This window comes from Sinohyriopsis cumingii, chromosome 7, assembly GCF_028554795.1.
Source record: "Sinohyriopsis cumingii isolate HCF-2022 chromosome 7, ASM2855479v2, whole genome shotgun sequence".
In the NCBI taxonomy this organism is placed as follows: domain Eukaryota; kingdom Metazoa; phylum Mollusca; class Bivalvia; order Unionida; family Unionidae; genus Sinohyriopsis; species Sinohyriopsis cumingii.
The window spans coordinates 19,943,564-19,962,791 of NC_142967.1; the positions used below are offsets into that span (position 1 = coordinate 19,943,564).

The 19,228-nt window shown below is 36.5% G+C and overlaps 2 protein-coding genes across 2 annotated transcripts; one reads left to right on the plus strand and one right to left on the minus strand.

Annotated features, from left to right (window-relative positions):
- The first annotated feature begins 2,479 nt into the window (after nucleotides 1-2,479).
- On the plus strand, nucleotides 2,480-11,281 carry LOC149794830 (uncharacterized). The gene is made up of 2 exons (XM_089964488.1): nucleotides 2,480-2,825; nucleotides 8,171-11,281. Exons 1-2 carry the CDS (start codon nucleotides 2,709-2,711, stop codon nucleotides 8,717-8,719), a joined length of 666 nt encoding a protein of 221 aa, XP_089820614.1. The 5' UTR covers nucleotides 2,480-2,708; the 3' UTR covers nucleotides 8,720-11,281.
- A 4,857-nt stretch (nucleotides 11,282-16,138) lies between these two features.
- On the minus strand, nucleotides 16,139-18,577 carry LOC149794831 (general transcription factor II-I repeat domain-containing protein 2-like). Its single transcript, XM_089963718.1, has 2 exons — nucleotides 18,496-18,577; nucleotides 16,139-16,839 (listed from the first exon to the last, which is right to left on the minus strand). Exons 1-2 carry the CDS (start codon nucleotides 18,575-18,577, stop codon nucleotides 16,139-16,141), a joined length of 783 nt encoding a protein of 260 aa, XP_089819844.1.
- Between the last annotated feature and the right edge of the window lie 651 nt (nucleotides 18,578-19,228).

Below are 19,228 nucleotides of genomic sequence, written 5' to 3' on the forward strand. Positions count from 1 at the left end.
AATAAATTATTTGTTGAATTTTACAAAAGTTATTTGTTTTCGCTCTTTTCTATTGCTTAGTTTAATACCATAGAGTCGTCCTGTATGTCGAATTGAAATGCAGCATGTAAGTAAGTCTGTAAGCTACTGACTACTGATTAAAGGTACATAATGGCGTCCAGGAGTTTTATGAATGTATAGAGCTCTATAATGGCTTCATTGCATATGTCTTAACAGCATGATGTCGTCTGGTTTTTATATCATTCTTCAAGTTAGGCACAACATTGATCCATAAAACGTGCATTTAACTTTTGTTGATAAGATTTAAAATAGTTAAGAAGAATTATGTATGGTGTGTTCGTACGTGATGCTAGATGAATGGCAAAGATTTAAACATATATTAATCATTTCATAATTATCAGTGTAATATTCCACTTTGGCATCACTAAATTAGGCAGCAGACATTTTTATGTATTGTTCTTGTAGGCATTTGATAACTACTAAGACTATTTATGATTCATGGCGTATGGCAGAAACGGTGAGAGAGAGAGAGAGAGAGAGAGAGAGAGAGAGTAATATTCGTGATTTTCTTTACATGCTTTGGTGTGTGTTGGGTAGAGTGGGAACTTTATTGCGTCTGTATTCCAGATAGTACACATATGACTTTAATAAAAATAAAGAAAACAGTCATACATAATATTAAATCTGCATATAACACAAATAATACAACAATCTAACAGTCTCGACACTTCTGTATAGAAAGGTTTCAGATTTTCCAGTGGCTAAGTCTTGACACTTTCTTATGCAAAGTTTTCAGATTTTCAAATGGCTACGTCTAGATACTTCTGTATAGACAGTTTTCAGATTATCGAAAGGAAAATCAATACAAATACTGTAGTGAGACAAACCATTTTCTGTGGTTTCAGGTAAGTGGAAACGGGTTTGGATATCCAACCAGAATTTCGTCTGAAAGAGACATGTTTATTTTTCGAAACGCAAGAAATCGGAGAAACCACATATACGAGCTATACTGTCTAGATAACTTTCCCAGCCACTGTCATTCCAGGTCAGGCACCCGCCACCCACTGACCAATGGAAACAAATATTTTTCTCAAAAACTTGCATGACATTTGCAAATGTCAGATATCGTATGACCTTTGCTAATGTCAGATACTGTATGACCTTTGCTAATGTTAGATATTTTATGACCTTTGCTAATGTCAGATATTATATGACCTTTACTAATGTCAGATATTATATGACCTTTGCTAATGTCAGATATTATATGACCTTTGCCAATGTTATATAATGAATAAAGTCAAACTTTCCAAGTAGGTGAATGTAGAAACTATCACCTAGTACCATAATGGTATATAAGTGTAGACCATATTACCTAGTACCCTCATATATTGTATCACTTGGTACTCTGATATCTTGTATCACCTGGTACCCTGATATCTTCATTGTCAAGACGGTCTAGTCATGAGCAATATTTTATAAATTTTAAAATTTGCAAATTTTGGTAAATTAAAAAAGAGGTCAGTTTTCAAAATTTTGCATACCCCCCTCATTTTATTAAAATACTACAAAACCCCGAAAGAACATTGAGGTTTAAGTTGAGATAACTGCACTAATTCTGATATATATATATATATATATATATATATATATATATATATATATATATATATATATATATATATATATATATATATATATAACATTGAAACCTATAACTCTTACTTATTAAACTTATATAAAAATAAATTCTGTCCTTCGTATTATCTAATAAAAAACTTTCCCCCTAAGTTTAAATTCAAGTTGAAAAAATAACCTTAATTTTGATGAATTGATGTGAATTGTTTCTTTCTCATTCTTTTTCTAAGCTGATTAAGTTCATGTCACTGTTTGAATTTTAGGCCCTAAGCATCGAAAGTTTCTAGGAAGTAAATTGATAGACCCGTGGAAGGAAATACACATGATTTTAAGATTAGCTGACAGTTGCATTCATACTGTAAAAGGAAATACACATGCTGTAAGGATTAGTATTTTTATAAATCTCAAAGTCACCTCATTTTTTAACACAAGGTAAAATGTTTAAAATAGGAGACGAAAATACGACTTGATAAACATGGAAGATCTTGAATTTTTCAAACGTTTTTGAGTTTACTTCATTCCGCTGATTCAGCAACCGAGAAAGATAGATGTAGCAATTCGTACATAGAGACATGGTTAGATCACACTATGTAAATGATAGTACATAATTTTTTATATAAAAAATCCTATCTTCTTGTAATCTGAGCGCAAGAATAGATCGCAGATTTGGAAAGAAGGCAGAGAGACTTTATCTGTATAAAATGATAAAATTAGTATATCTGACCCTTTTTCTGGCTTTCCTAAGATAACTAAACACATCAGTTTTCAACAACACACCATGCTCATTGATATCTCACGGGGATATAATCGTCTTACGCAAAAATTTGATTCTAAACTTTCAGCCTATTGCACAAAAGGTGAAAGATTAGCCGTTGATAGAAGTTTTTAAAGAAGAAATCTGTAAGAAATTTCAATCTGCAGCTTGGTTCTGCTGGGATATACAAAGGGTGTAATATATTCGAATCGAAAAACAACGCAATTATACGATTTAAAACAATATATATAAAAGAATTATAAAGATATTTGCAAGGAATCGGTCGTTTTCCTGAATACCCGAGTCTTCTAATAACAAAATGTCTGGAAAACCAGAGCTTCCTAAAGGGACCCTTGGGCCACAGAGCAAGTTTTTGGAGTTTGGACTGAGCACAGTCAGTCACAACTCACCTGAAATCGAGATTGCTACCAATCAGGTAAAACTATTTATTTATTTATTCATTTATTTAATGTCAAACTCAACTAAGTTATCTTTCTAACTTTTTCATTTTCTACTTTTCTCTCTGTTTATCTATCTCTTTTTTTTCTGTTTCCTTCTTCGGTCTCAAGTGTTTTTTGCTATATCATAGGACAAAGGTGTACTGTATGCAAATCAAACCTGAACACTTACGATACCCATAAACCGCCAACCAACAGTAGTGTGAGGCATCACCTGGTTTGCAAGCACACTGAAATTTGTTGGATATTCAGGTTTGATGTCCATCTAGCCTACAGCCACTCTATATCATGTACAATGTAAAATTGTTATCAGTGTAAAATTTTCAAGCAGTTTTCATTGAATTTTGGGGAAAAATTAAGACGAGTGTAATTGGGGGTAGTCTCAACGTAAACTACTTTTGTTTGATATGATGGTCTTTTTCAATTACGAAGGCGCGATTACATTTTCTGTGACAGTAGATAAGTTCAGTCTGATTACAATCAGATCTCCACACGCATTTAAATTACCATAATTGCTTATTTTATCAGCCAGTCAGATGATGTCTTATATCTTAGCTTTTGGGAGACTGAGTAGGTTGATTAAAAAGCTGCATTTTCATTAGCTAATTCAAAGATCACCCGAACGTTACCCGTAAGCGATTGCTGTCGGATCTCAACGTAGAACGCCGGAGATCAGATTTTATTCAGACTGTATATCAGTTCTGAGCGTTATTGACACTAAATTGTTGACAGATTTATTCTCATTTTTGGAATTTTTTAAAAAATTGTTGACAGATTTATTCTCATTTTTGGAATTTTTTTTAAAGTTGCAAATTACAATTTTACGTCAGGTCTAATAAAATAATTCGATTTCTATCATGTAATCAGTTGATTGATTGATTGGTTGGTTGTATATATTTTAGTTTCATTCTAAATGTTGATAATACTGTAATAAGTTTCGAGTATGTACAGTTGTTTATAACTCTCCATTTTAAGGATTTATTAGATTTTTGTGATTTCTTGTTCGATTATAGGAAGTCAGTGCTGGGTAGATAGTCCTTGGCCCGAATAATTAACCAGTTACTAGACGCAAAAGTCATGGAGTGAAATGTTATTGAGTTTCCATGATGTCATGGTTTACTTCTTGTGAATTCAATCACAGGAGCATGAGTGTCCCTGTCGCTCAGTAGTTCCTATTAACATCTTATTGTGTGAATTGATTGAGTGACTCCATGTGCAGTATTTATATTGGGGGCTGGTACAAATCATAATGGAATAAACGGGAAGGGACTGCTCCGTCGTCGGGAGGCGCCGCCTATTGTTGTTATGGTGATAAATATGGTGAAGAGTTACGTACGAAATGAGGTTTAAAATCATGATTTGACCGGCCTAAGGTGGCGTAGTAAAAAACAGTTCCCTGTATTAGGTGGTTGAGTTGTATATTTTTGCGGCGTGAAATACTGGCGGTTCGTTACGGAAATTAAATGAGGAGAAACCATGCAATTGTGAGATTGATAGGCAGTTGGGAAGTTGCAAGGTTTGTGGTCACGTATTAATTAGAGTAAAATGATTTATATATGTTTTATTCATGTTCCATTCCCTATAGAAATAGTACTGCAGTGTGTGTGTGTCTGTGTGTGTGTGTGTGTGTGTGTGTGTGTGTGTGTGTGTGTGTGTGTGTGTACAGTTTTAATTACATATGATGATACCAGGTGTGCTAAACTTCTTGAACTCTTTGGGCCAGCGATTCATTACTGGATTGCTGGTTTGATACTTAGAATATAAATATGCGTACACACACACACACACACACACACACACACACACACACAATTTATGAACAGAGATAACAGCTTAATTAATATTTGTATTATGCATAATGCACATTTAAAAAATATATTATCCCTTGATATATTATTGACGAATGTTAAATATTTCATCAGAACTCAATTATATAAAAAACATTATGGTGTGCATAATACTTATAATCATAATATAAATAAGTATTTTATATATAATTATTCATGATATATTAAGAATTAATTTTAAAATGCCCTTTCATTTGTAAAGAATTAGTAAACTTATTTTTATGATGTTAGTTTATACTTTCACTAGTTAGGCTATTCTGTAAATCAGAATAATATAAAATATTCTTAACTAATTGTAAACAGTGGAAATAAGAAAAGGTGAAGTGAATGAATGTCATATAGAGTTTTGGAATTTAGACCTTTTGGATATATCGTATTAAGATGGTGAATCCAATAGGTTTCCTTTAGCAGACGTTCCATCTCAGAATCAGATATAATCAGGGCCGGCGCTACCATATAGACAAACTAGGCAGCCGCCTAGGGCGCTGATTTCAGGGGGCGCATTTCTCCAAATCAACAAAAGTTTTGAAAAATAAATAAATAAATTTCAGTTTTATTGAGGATCGTTTTTTATCCTGGCTTATTTCATACAGGGACAAATAATCGGGTAGATTCAGTCTGACCGAAACACCAGGCTGACCGGAACAAGCAAAATGAGTGAGTGAAAATCGCGCGTATACGAAACTTTCAGGATGTAATTACGTTCGCGTGTTTTTATAGACCACGAGTTTTTCCGTTGAATCACGCGTATACGAAACCTTCAGTTTGCCGCGGAAACCAAATTGAAGGGGGTAACTCCTTATTTTAATGGTATAAACAAGGAAAGAAATGGCCTGTGTGGGGTATTTAAATGTCCGTCTTTATGTTTGTTTATTCTTATCTTAATTTTGCAAATAAAATAGTATCAAGTAGTGCTTTTTTGGGTGTGTGTGTGTGTGTGTGTGTGTGTGTGTGTGTGTGTCCTTGTCCAGACATTTGAGCACAGAGGGGTAATTTTTTTTAAATTTAAAAATTACTCTTGGTCTGTGCTCAAATGTTGAATTTTTTTTTTAATTTATTGTTTATAAATTTTGAAATTGATATTTTCCTGGGGGGTGGGCACCAGAATCTAACCTTGCCTAGGGCGCCAGATAGTCTGGCGCCGGCCCTGGATATAATAATAGGCTGAAATGAGAAATCTTGCAAAGTATAAAATAAAATATTTAAATATTTGCTTGGATATTGGAATTCTCTTTGTCGTCTGGCTCCAATTGCAATAAATTATGGGGCCCCGAGTGGCCGAGTGGTCTAAAGCGCTCACCGTTACGGATCACTGCCATCTCACCTCTGTCTGCGCCCGTTCGAGTCTCAATATTGTTGGCTGTTTATACCTGTATATACAATATTAGGTTTGGAGTGTTGAAATCCAAAGGCACAATGAAAGGAAGCCGCAAACTTAGCTATAAAATATACTGCAATCTACCTGTTGTTACATAAACAAATCTTTTGTTCATGCTGTGTGTGTGTGTGTGTGTGTGTGTGTGTGTGTGTGATTTGGACTTTTTATGTAGCTTTAACACTTTTTCAGTCATATCGCTATGATGTCTGCAGTGTGGCAGTTGATAGTGATGTCTAGCACAGGGGCATCATGCTGAAGACTTGTAGCATAAAGTCCCACCCAGCTGCATTAACCTAACACCAGGCCGATCAGTCCTAGCACTAACCTCTTAATGCTGATCGCCTAGCAAGGCATCTGTTAGTACCATTTTTAACAAGTCTTTCATATGACTTGGCCAGGGTTTGAACCTGCAACCTACCACATCTGATGCGGATACTGTAACCACTAGGCCACCAGAGTGGTTGTTCATATTGACAAACCATCTTAACAGTGCATTGTTAGATCATAATATGCTACTGCTGACATTTGGACTGAGTAATGTATGCCGTGATACACTCAAACAGTCATGCTTCCTCACTAGCTACAATCAACCAAACAATGGCTAATCCGTTATTTTTGTTAGAAAAACCCAGAAAAAAAAATGTTTTGCTGAAACTTCAAAGAAAACTGATTACCTGTTTAGCACCGACTGTTTTTTATAAACAGAAAAGCAATTTAGAAGAAAAAAATCAGTCACATTCAATGTTCTACAATTATCTGATGTTGCATCCGTAATAAGAAATGGGCATCTGTTTGATCTAGCAAAGTTGTCCTTTAGTGGTTTTATCAGTAAGACATGCACCCTTCATCAAAGCAAGTTGAATACAGTCTTCAATAAAGACAAAAAGGGGGCCCCGAGTGGCCGAGTGGTCTAAAGCACTCATTGTTACAGATCACTATCATCTCACCTCTGTCTGTGTGGGGTTGAGTCTCGCGTTAGGACAATGTGGATATGTGAGAAAGCTTGCCAGTAGCTTTTCAAGGGTGGGTGTTTTTTTCCGGGGTTCCGGGTTCTTCCTCCACCATTAATACTGGCCGCCATGTATAGCCTATCGTGTGCTGAAAAATGGCGCTAAACTCCACAACAACAACAACAAAAGCAATAAATTCTCACTGTCATTTAGCTCCAATGACAGCAAATTCTCATTGTCATTTAGTTTCAATTACATTAAATTCTTACTGTCATTGAGTCCCAATTACTTTAAATTCTCATTGTCGTTTAGTTCCAATTATAGTAAATTCTCATTGTCATTTAGTCCTAATTACAGTAAATTCTTACTGTCATTTAGACCCAATTACACAAAATTATCATTGTCATTTAGTCCCAATTACAGTAAATTCTCATTGTCATTTAGTCCCAGTCACACAAAATTATCATTGTCATTTAGCCTGAATTACACTAAATTCTTACTGTCATTTAGACCGCTCCGGTGGCCTAGTGGTTAGAGCGTCCGCCTAGGACGCGGGAGGTCACGGGTTCGTACCCCGGTCGAGCCATACCAAAGACATACAAAATGACACTAACCGCTGCCGCGCTAGGCGCTCAGCATTAAGATGTTAGCATGAGGACTGGTCGGCCTGGTCTCAGGATAATGTAACTGGGTCATCTCTGCAGCCCCAGTGCTAGTCATCACTATAAACTGCCACACTGCAGACATCATAGCGATATGAATGAAAAATTGTTAAAGCTACGTTAAATCTAAATCACACACACACTGTTATTTAGCCTCCATTACAGTAAATTGTTACTGTGATTTAGCCCAATTGTGTAACTGTAACTGTCATTTATCCCCAATTACAGTAAAGTCTCATTGCATTGTTCCCAAGGGTGTAAATTCTTACTGTCATTTACCCTCAATTACAATAAATTCTTACTGTCATTTAGCTCCAAACGGTATCATTTATATCGGTTGAATATTCGGTGAAAAATGTAACTTTTGCCATCCAAACGTGACAGGCGTCGTAAAAGATGCACGTAGTCCCAGCTGACAAAATACCTTGTTTTTTGTTTTAATAGCAAAAAAAATATGCTGATCTGAAGGTTATCTTACTATTTCAGCTGGAAGTAAAGATACGCACTTCGAATCCAATGAAAATCACAGCCAACCTTATAGACCACGAAAAGTCAGAAGAGCTTCAAAATCACGTTCTGATCCAGACACGTGGCGAGGTTGTCTCCCTTGTCGTGATCATACCAGGACCTGGTTATTACCAACTACAGATTTTCGCATTGCCCCGGACAGACGAGAGCAAAACTCTTGTCGGTGTCTACAATTATCTCATCCACTGCACGAAAGCCCCAGTTCCAGTCAACGTGTTTCCAAAGCAATTTGCTCAGTGGAAGGAGGGTTGCTACATTGAAGAGCCTATGTTCCTGAACAGCAAGTCCAATCTAACTAAGGTCAAGTTCCGGGCTTATATTCCCAACACACAGAGCGTGGCGGTTGTAGCTGAGGGCGAGTGGACACATCTAGTTAAGGGAGAAGACGGCATCTGGGAAGGGGAGGTAACTCTTGAGCAGTACCGTGGACGGGATGCCAAGATCTCTCTAAATGCAAATTTTGGTGTCGATACAAAGTACTCAACTCTATTAGAATACAGGGTGTAAGCTTTTGCTATACATGTGCAGAACATGCAGATGAGCTAACCTTGAATCAAGTATCGTCCATACAGAAATTAAGTGCAACACCATCACAACAAAAAATACAGCTGTGAATGACTTAATATATTTTATATTCTGAATATTTGTTAACATCAGCTGTGCCGCACATTGAGTAGAAACTTTGAGGTAGTTATAATAATAGGCATTTTATGTGTTCAGTTTCTGTCGTTGAGAGCCCAGAATTCAGTAACCATGGCATTGCTAACCAAAGCCCGAAGCCCCGAATCCAGAAACCATGACATTGCTAACCAAGGCCCAAAGCCCCAAATCCAGTAACCATGTCATTGCTAACCAAAGACCAGAGCCCACAATCTAGTAACCATGTCATTGCTTACCAAAGACCAAAGACCCAAATGAAGTAACCATGGCATTGCTAACCAAAGACCAGAGCCCAGAATCCAGTAACCATGGCATTGCTACACAAAGACCAAAGCCAAGAATCCGGTAACCATGTCATCGCTAACCCCAACCTAAAGCCCCGCATCCGAAAAATTACTAGAAAAACACCTTTGTCACTGAACCCGAGCAAATAAAAGAATAACCAATGCTGAGAAAACGCTGGTTCTCTAATACTTCTTTTGTGCTGGTGAACGGCATTCCATAGGGTTTCCATACGGTTTCCATTGGCTCTAAATAGGAAATAGGGTTTCCCACTTAAATATGTTTTGAAAAATTCAAGTCTGAATATTATTTGCTGTCTTTAGCATTGCAAACATAATACTCCAATGCATTAGTTTAGACAGGTTTAAAACATTAAAACTTTGGTTTACAACTATATTTGCTTTGATTCAGATGGTAGGGTGACAGTTACAAAATACAATGATAGGAACACTTATTAATAATGATGCTTTATCTTCGGTCAGATTTATAAAATGTACTAAACTGTCTGTATGTAATTAATGAATGATGGAATATGGATACTGACAGAAATGATCATAGCAAAAGAGGAAAATGACGATTACTTAAGTGTTTGTACATTATTTTGTTGAAAGTAAAGAAGATATGCAATGGTGCGCACACTACAGAAAGACGTATAAAGATTTGTGGTCATATTAAATGACATTTAATACAAATATATACAATTTAAAATAGGGATTTTGTAAAGGATTTTGTTACAGCTCGTATAGATCACATAGTATGATAATCAGAACGGAATTAACTGGTAGAATGTATACCTCAACAAAGTTTAGAACAACGGAATTAAACGACGATAATAATAATAATAATAATGAAATAAATGTAGACAATAGATTGAACAAGCTCAGTTGCATATCGGACAATAATAATAATAATAATAATAATAATAATAAACAACTGTCAAAAAAAATGTGAATGCTTATCATGAAGCGAAATTTTAGGTGATATGTAGAATTTCTTCTGAATTGGACCAATTTCTTTACGTTACTAAAACTGATGTTAAGACAACTCCATCAATTTTCACATTTGATCCTGATTGAGGTTCGTAACTGTCGTAGACATGCTTATATTATATATTGGACTGAGACTTCAAAGAATCGTCCAATTAGCGACACTGTTCATATTCAGACAAGTTAATTGTCAGTTGACCCTGTCCGACGCCCCAAAGTCTTTCCTCTCGGGTAGAGATTACCGACTTATGTGTAGCTTTTCCAGTTTTGTAATATGTAGCCATATGCATCTTTTCTAATTTAAGGTATGTGGTCATATGTCTCTGTTAAATATAACATGTGGCCAAATGTATCTTTTCTAATTTTTAAGGTATGACATGTGGCCATATGTATCTTTTCTAACCGTAAAGTATGACATGTGGCCATATGTATTTGTTAAATATGACATATGCCCATATGTATCTGTTCTAACCGTCAAGTATGACATATGGCCACATGTATCTTTTCTAACCGCTAATTATGATACGTGGCCACATGAATCCGTCAAGTATGGCATGTGGCCATATGTATCGTCAAGAATGATATGTGGCCATGTGTATCTGTCGAGTATGACATGTGGTTATATGTATCGGTCAAGTCTGACATGTGGCCATGTGTATCTGTCAAGTATGACATGTGGCCATGTGTATCTGTCAAGCATGATATGTGGCCATATGTATCCGTCAAGTATGACATGTGAATATATGTATCTGTCAAGTATGATATGTGACCATATGTATCGGTCAAGTCTGACAAGTGGCCATGCGTATCTGTCAAGTATGATATGTGGCCATATATATCCGTCAAGTATGACATGTGACTATATGCATCTGTCAAGTATTACATGTGGCCATACGTATCTGTCAAGTATGAGATGTGGCCATATGTATCTGTCAAGTAGGATATGTGGCTAAGGTAAGCATGCTATCTTCTTACAGTTTTTTGTGCTCTTTCCCATAAAGAAATAATTTGACTGATTTACAATTTTTGCCATACAATAGAACATTATTTAATCTCGTATTTTATATCTAATGTATGTAGTACATTTAACCGTACGTAAATTGTATTCGTTACGAAGGCTTCAATAAAATTATATAAGATATACGAAGCAGGTGTGTTCTTTGAAAATAATAACAACATAAATTTTAGTATGCATCTAACTTCATTCATTTCTGAATTGCACCGAATTTACGATTTACATTCCGTTTATATCCATTTACGATACACATATCCTATCCATATCCATTTACGATACACATATCCTATCTATATACATTTACGATGCACATATCCGGTTTATATCCAGACAGAGTTGCTATGTCTTGGAAATAGCTTTTCATTATTCGGCTATTGTAGTCCATAGCTAAATGTCACAGAACGATTTCCAAGACATATTAAACTCGCCTTATTATATCGCGTTAGTACATTTTTTTCAAATGCATACAATATCTTGGAAATGCCTGTAACGGTACTGTCGATGTAGAAAATATTGTAGAAATGATACCAATACACACACACACACACACACACACACACACACACACACACACACATATATATATATATATATATATATATATATATATATATATATATATATATATATATATATATATATATATATTGGTGAAGACAGTGGTGGAGTCTATATTTAAACTAAAGTCCAAATTTAACGTTCTGTTTCTTAAATCAAGACCATAGGATTTAGATTTATTAACACTAAACAAATACTTCTTTAAATCTCACTGTGATAGAAATAAATTAAATAAAATTTACTACATTCTGAAAAAAATCATATCTTCATGCAAAGGAGTAGTTAAATGTGGCGATTAGGGGCAGCCATCAGACAGCATTAATCCTTCTATTTTATGTAGTATATTTGGCACCTGGGGGTTATGGGTCAGAAAGGCTCGTGGGGAAAAAGGGTTTTTGGGCCAAAATGGTTTATGGGGCAGAAGTATTTATGGGGCAGAAGGGTTTATGGGGGAAAAGGGTTTATAGGACAGAAGGGTTTACGGGGCGAAAGTGTTTTGGTGGCAGAAGGGTTTATGGGGAAAAAGGGTTTATAGGGCAGATATGTTTTGGTTGCGGAAGGGTTAATGGGGAAGAAGTGCTTTGGTGGCAGAAGGGTTTATGGAGCAGAAGGATATATGGGTCAAAAGTGTTTTGGTGGCAGAAGGGTTTATGGGGCGAAAGGGTTTATGGTGGCAGAAGGATTTATGGGGCAAAAGGGTTTTGGTGGCAGAAGGATTTATGGGGCAAAAGGGTTTATGGTGGCAGAAGGATTTTTGGGGCAAAAGGGTTTTGGTGGCAGAAGGATTTATGGGGCAAAAGGGTTTATGGTGGCAGAAGGATTTTTGGGGCAAAAGGGTTTATGGTGGCAGAAGGATTTATGTGGCAGTAGGATATATGGGGCAGAAGGATTCATAGAGGAAAGGGGTTTTAGTGGCAAAAGGGTTTATGGAGCAAAAGGGTTTTTGATAGCAGAAGGATTTATGGGGCAGATGGCTTTATAGGGCATACTGGTATTGGTTGCAGAAGAGTTTATGAAGCAGACGGGTTTATGGGGCAAAAGGCTTTTTGGGGTAGAGGCAGAAGGATTTATATTGCAGACGGGTTTATGATGGACAAACGATAAGGGTAATGGGAAAAAATTGAAAGTTTTTCATTGTCTACATAGTGTTACGTGTCTGTGGTGACAAGTTAAGTAACAAAAAGAAGCAAAACACCAAGTTTTGTAAATTTAAAAAAATAATTAATTATCAATGTCATAAAATGAAAATTAAAGAGGAACTTACATTATTATGAATTGAATCCAAAATAACCCTGAAAAGTTCTATTAAATTCTTAAAAATGAAACTTTCTTGTAAATTTCGGATCCACGAAAATACTGGTCTGTCAACAGTCCTAACGTTTAAAATCAGGTCTTGACCAGAACTCCTCTGTTTAATTCGCACTAGTCCCAGAATAATATAGTCCAATGAGCACTTTCTATTTTCACTTAATAATCCAAACAAATGTTTGTTCTCTCTAATAATAAATAAATACAACATAAATACGTATGCAGTCTTAATGTCACAGCAAGGACACAATAAATAAATATGAGAAAATATTCCAGTCGTAGCTACTTATATGACGGTGAAGGGATAAACCACGCATATTGACACTATTCCTGTGTGTCTAACCGCAAATCTCCAACAGCGCAGAAGAACTCATATGATTTAACCCATCCAATTGGAATTAACTAAATTCTTCTAAGATACCACCTGTCCGACCTGTCCAATGGGAAACAGCCCGAAACCTGTCAGCATATTTACTAATAATTTTGTTATTAGTAACTATATACACTTACATAGGCATCTATTCATAGATCCTATGCAATTGTACATTCTTAATAATTTAAGATAGACGCTATGCACGTCCACCAAATCCATCTCTAGATAATCACTAAAATTTACACTCAAGAATATAATTTAAAAAATATAGATATACATGACCACACACACACACACACACACACACACACACACACACACACACACATAAACAGAGACACATAATGACAACACCTATGCAGTATTGGATTAGTAATTATCTTTTCTAAGGATTTGAATGGCCCTAATTCTTCCTCCACGACCTACGAGGTCTTCCAATGTCTATTTACCGAGTCTATGAACTCTACCTTCGGTTTTTGTTTCTTCCTTGGGGATCCAGTTGAGAGGACCCATCTTCCTTAGTCACTCATGGACCTTGGTCCAATGAGCATTCAGGCGGTGGATCTCTTTGTAGTTTGTTTTCGAACTTTTCCTTTCTCTCCTTCATTCATGTAGCCTTTATCTTCCCTACTTCCACTTAGATGTTCTTTCTGACTAGTTTCTCAGTTGTGTGCAAGGCAACTGCTTCCTTCTTATACTGAATATTGGTGTTAACACCAATCTATGATGGTCTGTATCTGTTCTAGAAAATATTTCACCCCTGCCATCCAATCCACCTTTTCCTCCAGTGTGTCCACTCGACTGGGTTGAACTACTGAGAACGCCTTCATCTTCATAGCTTCCTCCCCCATCACTGTTTTGACATGTCCCCTGGCTGTTTTTAGGGCTGTCACCTGTATTGTTAAACGGTATAGGGTGACTTGGTAATTCAAATAGGTCTCTATCTTTTCTATGAGTTACTTCACTTCCACTATCCAATCCCAAGTGTCTTGTAAATCAGACACTGTGGTCATTTCAGTAGGTGTTGACTTGTCAGCTAGGGTCGCCCTACTGACGAGTATGTGGTGTTATTTTCTTAAAGCACGAAGGAAAAAATCCCAATACACAAACTACAATGTACACCTCATACAAAACAATAACATGGAAGCGAAATATCGCGAGGATCTAAAAGAAACTGTCTCTCTACTTTTTTAAATACAAACACATTACGCCATTATATACAAACACACTTTTGGATAAGGACGTTTTTTTTCGTGGGGAAAGGCAGGCAAGCACATGCATACACATAGCCTACAAAAAGACACACACACACACTCACACAAAGCATGGGTAGGATCTTTTTATACGCACACTCGATACAATCACTCTCTACAAACACAGAAGGAAAAGGGTTAATTTGGGCTGGAAAAGAGACAAAGGCATAAATCATACGAACACTCAATCACGCAAAGCATGGGTATCATCTTTTTATACACACACTCGATACAATCACTCTCTACAAATACAGAAGGAAAAGGGTTACTTTGGGTTGGAAATAAGACAATGGCATACAACAATCATACAAACACACAACGGCATAGATTTTTGATTGATAGGGAGAAAAAAGACAAGCACATCAAAACACATACAAAACAAAAACTTTATGCAAAATGATTAGTATCCTTCTTTGCAAAGGACCGCTTGTCTTTTACCACTACACTTCTTTAGTGTTCATCTCTCGGGTCGGGTACTACAAACATATCTCTTACATCATTTATTCCCACTCCAAGGCTTATCCCATATCGGAAGGGAAACGTGAGGATGATTAGCCTCACTTTCCAAATCCCCGTTCGTAGAATGAGGGGTTGGGGTTTTTGTTCGTCTTGCCACTGAATGAACAAGTTGTACTGTCCCTTCTGTTTCTTCTCCTCTGTCAATTGCCTGTTTCCTTTTTTTTATTTCTCCGTATCTTCTTCCCGCAAACAGAGTATTAAGCCTTTATTTATTTTGAACGACTCATACCCCTCTGGGAACCTCTCCTATTGGGATATAGATCCATATCATCCACTTAACCTAGGATATACTGGACACACCCCAGGTTCACTAAGGTGGCACTCAACCTACTGTTCATAGTTTGTTTGCTCATTCTTCTTCATCTCCCTGCATCGATGGTAGCCAGACGGACGAACGCACCGTTTGATAGCATGAAGAACGGCAGTGAAGGAAAACATCTCTTAACACCAACTTCACACCGCATACAGGACCAAAACATGGAAAACAAATATATATATATATATATATATATATATATATATATATATATATATATATATATATATATATATATATATATATATATATATATATATATAACAAAGACAAACCTGCACACAAAAAGCCCACACTAATCATACAATCTAGGGCAAGGGTCGGCAACCTTTTAATAATAGTGTGCCAAAGTAGGATTTTTAATTCATTCAGCGTGCCAACAACCTATATTCATATAAGTCTACCTGCTCTACCATATTTTTATATATTATATAAGTACTCGTATATATGAAACTACTATTAAAACAAATAAATTTGATCTTGAATTTATTATATTAATGTTTAAAGAAATTGAACATAAAAACTTCAGTTGAATGTAATTAATCTGTATCTCAATTAATGTGAGCCTTGTCCTTGCATGCTCTTGGTTAATTGTTCAATATCAGGTACATATTTGTTCACTTTCAGCTTCACACAGGCTTCCAAGTGTTCAGGTGTTAGGCGACTTTTTGTGGACTTAAAACAGCTTGAATCATGTGAGAGAAAATCTGTTCACAAGTATAAGTTGAACCAAAAGCTGAAAGTAGAGCAAATGCAACTTTCTTCAAACAGATGAATGCTTCAGGGAGTGATGTCCAGCAGTAGAGAATAGCAGCTGACTTTTCTAAGCAGTTTCCTTCCAGAGATTTCTGCCATTCGGTAAATTTTGATGTCCATAATTCTGATGTCTTAAATTCAACATGCTGCATTTCAAAATTGTCAATATCCATCCACCTAAAAAGATCCAGATCTAATTGGGTAGTAGTCAGATCAAGCAAGTCAGGCTTGATGAGGTATGAAAATATAGGTCCATGAATTTGAAAGTTTTGACTTCGTTTAGCAAACTCGACTTTGAGTGCTTCAATGTACTTCTGAAGCTCATCTATATTCACTGTAAATCGATCTGAATGAGCCTTCACATTTGGGAAGTACTTGAATGTTTTGGCGTTGATATCACGGCAAAATATGTCCAGTTTCAACGCAAATCCTTTCCAGTAGCCAAAAAGTTCAAGTACTGTTTGACAATGTCCTTGTAGATGCAAGTTCAACTCATTTAAATGTGTCGTTATGTCTGTCAGAAACATCAGCTTCAACAGCCAGTCCTCATCATTCAATTCCGGGAAATGTTGTTCTTTTTCATCAAGAAACACCTTAATTGCTTCCAGATAAGAAACGAATCTATTTAAGACTTTACCTCGACTAAGCCAGCGAACATTGCTGTACAACAGGAGATTGCATATTCACTCTCAATTTCTTGTAGAAAAGACTTGAATTGCCTCTGAATCAATGAACAGCGGGACACTAAAGTTGACTATCTTAACAACATTTGTCATCAAAGAGTGCAAGTCAAATGATGAGATCTTTGCACACAAACTCTCCTGGTGCATAATGCAATGGAAGTTTAATAGTCGACGTCCAACGTGATTATCAAGAAGTGTGACAAATCCTTTCTTTTTGCCAACCATTGCAGCAGCACCATCAGTTGTTACACAAAATAATTTATTCAACTCGATGTTCTGATTTTTGAAATAGCTTACGAATGCAGTCAGAATGTCCTCTGCTTTGGTTGCATCATGAAGTGCTAACAAGCAACACAACTCTTCATAAATACGATTATTTTCACAATATCGTGCGACTACAGCTAGGCGTGACAAGTCATTCAACGCTTTCAACAAGAGCGACACTAAATACAATAGCTTGATTTAATCCAGTCGTTTGTTTAACTGTTACATTTTCAGCCAAAAATCAGTTATGCGCCTCCCAATTGATCTTGCAGAAGCTGGTATTTCTCGAATCCGAGACAGTATATTTCTTTATTTGGTAAATCACTGAACAGAATTTCAGCACTGCTCAAAAAAGTTTCTTTGATGTACTCTCCATCTGTAAAAGGTTTGCCTTTCGAAGCCACACACTGAGCAATTTTGTAACTATATTCAGTAGCTTTATTCTTCATTCCAACTGCTTGACTCAAAATACCAGTTTGTTTCTTGAAATCAGAAATAGCCCTTTTGATGGCTTCGCTTTTCTCTTCAGAGGTTTTAAACTTGGATTGATGTTTGGTTTCATAGTGTCTTTGTACAATAGACGTACGACACACAACACCTTTACAACAGAAAGCACAAGCAGCACGATCCTTTTGTTGTATAAATCCAGATTATTTTGTCCAATTTTCTTGAAATGGGCGTTGATCAAGTTTTTGCCTTTTATCGGCCATTTTAGGGGTACTGTATTTAATAAAGAACATAAGAAATAGCAATAAAACTATAAACGTTTAACACGTTGGCCGCGTCCCTCAGTAGCGGCAGCATGCAGTGACTGGTGTAGCGCGTTCGACGCCACACTAATATAGCCTGCTGCTGGCCAATGAAAGCGGACATGTGGTGACACCTAGCTAATGCAAAAAATATTAAGAAAATGATATGGTGTCGTCCAGTGCACGCAGCAGCCATTATGCTGACGTACGATGTTTTGACTTGCATTGAAAAAATCTTTTTTCTCACTTATTACCTTTTTGGGGGGTCTTCCGCGTGCATTGAAAATCGCTCTGCGTGCCAAGTCTGGCACGCGTGCCGTAGGTTGCCGACCCCTGATCTAGGGTACAAAGTGTTTATAGACACATTACTATACTCCTACAAACAACCACACACTGGAGAACGAAACAGGTTTTCATTTTTCGTGGGAAAACACAAAGACATACAAAACAAAACCCAAATAAAATGGTTGGTACCTTTTCTAAATATCTGGGTGGCCCTGAAAAGGGACTCTTTCATTTTGGTGAGTCACTTTTAAGGTATTGGAGACAACCCCGTCTCACCATAGGCTTCATCGCATGATATGGCTTGCTTCTTCTGAACGAGAAAGATAACTTCTTTGTATCCACTCTGCATTCCACACATTCTTGCTGCTGTTGCTGTTGCCTCTGTCGCACCTGTTTCTCTCTCCTTTGTTGTTGCATTTGCCTATCCGTCCACTCTTCTCTATATTTTGCAATTCTTCACGCAAGACCTCTTTGACCCTGTCTTGTGCAATCTTTAAGAACATCACGTTCTTTCTGCTGGCTTCATAATCAGGTTCTACTTGATTCAATGCAAGTTTACGTAGGCCTCGTTCAACTGTACGATCTTCTAAGACATGTTTGTGACTAGTCAAAGATGGGTGGTCAGACTGGCCTGCGCATCGCTTTATTTACCCAAAGCATGGACGTGATGGAAAACATCTCCGCGATTAGGGAACGCAAAGGAAAACATTACCTAGAGTAATACAAAGTTGAAAGAGCATATTTATACAGTTTCAATATAAAAATATAACAACACACACCAAATTCTTTTAATAAATGAACACTCAACTGCCACTAACCTAGGTCATTGTGCCGTTAATGCAAATTACGTTTCATAGTTACATACATAAGATAACTATAATGTTCACAAACCATCTTTCAGCTTTATAGTTGATTCTAGAGTACTTACCGCTTCTTCTTCTAAGATTATATTTTACTCGTTAGCATTAGTCGTCAAATGGAAAATGACACTGCTTTAATTCAGTCTCAA

Bases quoted from the DNA above. Each gene is read 5' to 3' on its own strand.
- LOC149794831 (XM_089963718.1), bottom strand. From the start codon at position 18,577: ATGTGTGGAATGCAGAGTGGATACAAAGAAGTTATCTTTCTCGTTCAG. The intron at 16,840-18,495 runs GTGAGACGGGGT...CTTATCTGGAAG, and splicing joins ATCATGCGATGAAGCCTATG to CAATTAAGGTGTTTCTTGAT.
- LOC149794830 (XM_089964488.1), top strand. From the start codon at position 2,709: ATGTCTGGAAAACCAGAGCTTCCTAAAGGGACCCTTGGGCCACAGAGC. The intron at 2,826-8,170 runs GTAAAACTATTT...TTACTATTTCAG, and splicing joins TCGAGATTGCTACCAATCAG to CTGGAAGTAAAGATACGCAC.